Consider the following 5,407-nt stretch of genomic DNA (forward strand, 5'->3'; position numbering starts at 1 on the left):
ATCATAATTCACCGCCTAAGTTAGTAAATAAAGTCAATAAATGTGTTAAGTGTAAGTCTCTTGTTTGTTTCAGTTGAGTCTAGTTAATCAAATCATGCTTATCAAGGAGGTTCCTAATCATACCAATTGTTATGGATTCTAATAACTTTAGACTAGTGGAAATAGTTCATGTCTTAGAAATGAGTCAACTCACCTTCTACTGTCTCCAGTTTCAACATTTTCAAGATTGAATAACTAAATATCTCATCTTCCAATTTCTCCTATTAATAACCACTTAGTTAAACTGATAAAGCCACTTTGAGGGAGAAACGTCTTCAGAATAATGATTCCAAGGCAATGCGCACGTGTCTATTTTATCTATTTTTTGATATTGTATGCCATGTAAAAATACCAGTGAAAATAGAAAATAAAACCTGAGTACCTTCATGTGCTAACGGCCAGCTAGGTTATCTCTTGAATTGCTTAAGATAGGAAACTTGAATCCTTAAAATTAACGAGGTCTTGTTGCGTGCAGGTCCGGTGGTGAACGTCACAGCAGTGATGGAAGGAGAGGCTCTACTGCCTTGCGACGTCTCTACTACACTTGAAGACGATCACCCGGTTCTTGTAATGTTTTACAGCAATTACTCTGGCACTCCCATCTACACGTGAGTACCTGTCATTATATCCTGCATATACAGTTATCTATGAAGACCCAATATTGCAATAGCCTAGATGAAATAGTTCTCAATTAATCTACAATTGTGTAGTTAAAACGTTTATCGACAAAAACTTGAGCATGGGCTAGATACGTAGTAAGCTGATATCTACCCTTAAACCACCAACAAGAAGCTGAAACAGGAACAAACTTCAACGCCGGTATTGGAGGATTGTAGACGTGAGTACTCAGGGAGTGAGAAATCTGGCTAGTATTGGAGGATTATAGACACGTGTACTCAGGGACCGAGAGGTCTGGCTTGTATTGGAGGACTGTAGATGTGTGTACCCAGAAGTGAGAGGTCTGGCTGGTATTGTAGGATTGTAGACATAAGTGCTTAGGGAGTGAGAGGTCTGTATTGTATTGGAGGATTGTAGTTGTGTGTACTCAAGCAGTGAGAGGTCTGGCTGGTATTGGAGGATTGTAGTCGTGTGTACTCAAGCAGTGAGAGGTCTGGCTGTGGTGGTGTTTTGACCTGGGGATTAGCGTCAGCGTTAGTGGAAATAGACCTGTTTACTCAGTAAGTGAGAGGCCTGGCTATGCCGATATTTTGGCCTATTGTCCATCTGATTTAATTTTGGAATTTCTGGTTCCCGTTTCGGAAGAAAATTTGTTTTATTTTTAATTCCAGTCCAAATTTGTGTAGCACATTTTTTTCCAGACTCCCGGAAAGCAGGCCATAATAACCAATAATTACTGTTGTCTTTAACATCCCTAACAGTAAACTGGAGCGATTTACAAATAACCAAATGAGAGATATTGTCAATAATTTCGCCCGATTGCGAATCGTTAAGTAAACACACACACACACACACACACACACACACACACACACACACACACACACACACACACACACACACACACACACACACACACACACACACACACACCCTTTCTCTCCCCCCTCACATTTCTCTCTCTCTCCCCCTTGGTCTTATCCCTCACCCCCATACTCTCTCCTCTCATTCCCTCTTTCTACCCTTTCTCTCTCCCCCTCTCACCCTCTCCCTCCTCTAGCCTTCTGTCTGTGGTAATAAAAAAAAAAATGGGTGGCCCTAGAGGACGGAAAACCAGAGATCTGGTAGACGAACCAGGGAGGAAAGACTGGGAGTTAGAGCTCCAAAAAAGGGAGGAAGAGTGGGGAAGGAAGATAGTAGAGCTTGGTAAGAAAATGGAGGAGCGGATAGCTGAAGAGTGCAGGAAGTGGGAAGTACAGGTCTTAGCAGCAGAAGCTAGGATACAGTGCTTAGAAGAGAAACTGCAAAGCCTGAAACAGATTAGAGAGACAAATGACAATTCAGATGTAACATCAGGAAATTCAATGTCAGGCACAGACAAGGGGACAGTATGCAACAACGGAGACATGCCGTACGTGAAGGCCCTATCAGACCCACGTGGGGCCAGGGAAAAGACGAGGAGCACACTAAGATCAAATGACAGGTCCGAAGACAATGAAGGTATGTTATATGCAGAGATTCTAACAGCCAACTGCAGTAGCAAGGGACAGCTGGTCATTAAAGACAGTTCACTGAGAATAGAAGTTTCAGATATGACAGGGACTGAAGGCAAGAACATGTCAATGGAAGGAAATAAAATGCCTCAGAGGAAGCAGATGGAGACTCAGTGGGAGGAGGAAAGGGCGAGGTCAGTTTTTGTGTACGGGCTCCAAGAAGCCAAGGGGGACAACTTTGAAGAAATAAAACAGGAGGAGAAAAAAATGATTGAAGGCATCATGAAAACTATAGGTGAGGGCGATGTGACCCAGGTGACAAATTTTCAGAGAATTAGGTGGTTTGCGAGTGGAAGGATACGGCCTGTCAGAGTAACTTTCAAGGAAGAATCAGTTCGAACCAGGATTCTGCAAGAGAAAGCAAGACTGAGGGACAAACAGGGGTACCAGAGAGTATACCTCGACCGCGACAGAACACAAGAAGAAAGGACTACACTGAAAGAGAGGGTACAGAGACGCAAGGAGGAACGAGAGGCAATGACGAAGATGAGCAGGACCCAGACACAGGAGGAAGGGCTAACACACCCCACAGAATCTCCCACCAAAAGACTCCAACCGCGACATTCCCAACGCAACTGAGCAACCTATACTACAACCCACTCACTGTTCCCTCTGCCACCAACCCCCATATCACAAACCTCACCCCAACAGCTGTCCCTTATGGGCATTCTGACCCCACCCCCATCATCACAAACCCCACCTACACCACAGCCCCATATAGGCCCCCACCAAGGCTCTCGCTCCCCCAACCCCAATATTCTTGCATGACCACAATGATAGAAAAGAAACTGAAAGTTTGGTACACAAACGCGGATGGAATAACGAATAAACGTGAGGAGTGGACCGAAAGAATCAGTGAAAAATCCCCAGACATCATGGCAGTCACAGAAACAAAACTCGCTGAGACAATAACAGACACAATCTTCCCAACGGGATATCAGATCCTGAGGAAAGATAGAAGGAGTAGAGGGGGAGGAGGGGTTGCACTGCTCATAAAACACCGATGGGGATTTAAGGAAATGGAAGGCATGGACATAATTGGAGAAAGAGACTACATTGTAGGTACAATTCAGTCCGGAGAACATAAAGTAGTCATTGGAGTGATGTATAACCCACCACAGAACTGCAGGAGGCCAAGAGAGGAGTACAAAGAAAACAACAGGGTGTTGGTGGACACACTGGCTGAGGTGGCAAGAAGAGCTCATTCGAGCAGAGCAAAGTTACTGGTAATGGACGATTTCAACCACAGGGAGATCAACTGGGAAAACCTGGAGCCACATGGGGGTCCCGAAACATGGAGAGCCAAGATGATGGATGTGGTACTTGAAATCCTCATGCATGAACATGTCAGGGACACAACCAGAGAGAGAGGGGAGGATGAGCCAGCAAGACTGGATCTTGTGTTCACCCTGAGCAGTGTTACAAGTGGAGAAGGTAACAGGAACTGAAGGGGACAGGCCAAACTATAAAAGGGGGGACTACACAGGTATGAGAAACTTCCTGCAGGAGGTTCAGTGGGACAGAGAAATGGTAGGAAAATCAGTAAACGAGATGATGGAATATGTGGCAACAAAGTGCAAGGAGGCAGAGGAAAGGTTTGTTCCCAAGGGAAACAGAAATAATAGGAAGACCAAAACGAGTCCTTGGTTTACCCGAAGGTGTAGGGAGGCAAAAACTAAGTGCTACAGAGAATGGAAAAGGTACAGGAGGCATAGGGCCCAGGAAAACAAGGAGATTAGTAGAAGAGCCAGAAACGAGTATGCACAGATAAGGAGGGAGGCCCAGCGACAGTATGAAAACGACATAGCATCGAAAGTCAAATCTGACCCGAAACTACTGTATAGCCACATTAGGAGGAAGACAACAGTCAAGGACCAGGTGATAAGGCTGAGGAAAGAAGGTGGAGAACTCACAAGAAACGATCAAGAGGTATGTGAGGAGCTCAGCACGAGATTTAAGGAAGTATTTACAGTAGAGACAGGAAGGACTCTGGGGGGACAGATCAGATGGGAACACCAGCAAGGAATACACCAACAAGTGTTGGACGACATACATACAGATGAGGAGGAGGTGAAGAAACTGCTAAGGGACATCGATACCTCAAAGGCAATGGGACCGGACAACATCTCCCTGTGGGTCCTTAGAGAGGGAGCAGATATGTTGTGCATGCCACTTACCACAATCTTCAACACGTCCCTGGAAACTGGGCAACTACCTGAGGTATGGAAGACGGCAAATGTAGTTCCCATTTTTAAAAAAGGAGACAGAAAAGAGGCACTAAACTATAGACCTGTGTCATTGACGTGTATAGTATGCAAAGTTATGGAGAAGATTATCAGGAGGAGAGTGGTGGAGCACCTGAAACGGAACAAGAGTATAAATGCCAACCAGCACGGATTCATGGAAGGCAAATCCTGTGTCACAAACCTTCTTGAGTTTTATGATAAAATAACAGAAGTAAGACACGAGAGAGAGGGGTGGGTTGATTGCATCTTCTTGGACTGCAAGAAGGCCTTTGACACAGTTCCTCACAAGAGATTAGTGCAGAAGCTAGAGCATCAGGCGCATATAACAGGAAGGGCACTGCAATGGATCAGAGAATACCTGACAGGGAGGCAATAACGAGTCATGGTACGTAATGATGTATCACAGTGGGCACCTGTGACGAGTGGGGTCCCACAGGGGTCGGTCCTAGGACCAGTGCTATTTTTGGTATATGTGAACGACATGATGGAAGGGTTAGACTCTGAAGTGTCCCTGTTTGCAGATGATGTGAAGTTAATGAGGAGAATTAAATCTGATGAGGACCAGGCAGGACTTCAAAGAGACCTGGACAGACTGGACACCTGGTCCAGCAAATGGCTTCTCGAATTTAATCCTGCCAAATGCAAAGTCATGAAGATAGGGGAAGGGCACAGAAGACCACAGACAGAGTATAGGCTAGGTGGCCAAAGACTGCAAACCTCACTCAAGGAGAAAGATCTTGGGGTGAGTATAACACCGAGCACGTCTCCGGAAGCACACATCAATCAGATAACTGCTGCAGCATATGGGCGCCTGGCAAACCTGAGAACAGCATTCCGATACCTTAGTAAGGAATCGTTCAAGACACTGTACACCGTGTATGTCAGGCCCATACTGGAGTATGCAGCACCTGTTTGGAACCCGCACTTGATAAAGCACGTCAAGAAACTGGA

General features: G+C 45.4%; 1 protein-coding gene across 1 annotated transcript in view; it reads left to right on the forward strand.

The window, feature by feature from the left end:
* The first annotated feature begins 520 nt into the window (after positions 1 to 520).
* The window catches only part of LOC128693318 (contactin-2-like), a 189,294-nt gene continuing 184,407 nt past the window's right edge, over positions 521 to 5,407 (forward strand). Inside the window, exon 1 of the mRNA XM_053782942.2 lies at positions 521 to 647. Within this exon, the coding sequence (XP_053638917.2) occupies positions 541 to 647 (107 nt within the window). The 5' untranslated portion in view covers positions 521 to 540. The remainder of the gene's footprint in view (positions 648 to 5,407) is intronic.

This window comes from Cherax quadricarinatus, chromosome 90 (genome assembly GCF_038502225.1).
Source record: "Cherax quadricarinatus isolate ZL_2023a chromosome 90, ASM3850222v1, whole genome shotgun sequence".
Lineage (NCBI taxonomy): Eukaryota > Metazoa > Arthropoda > Malacostraca > Decapoda > Parastacidae > Cherax > Cherax quadricarinatus.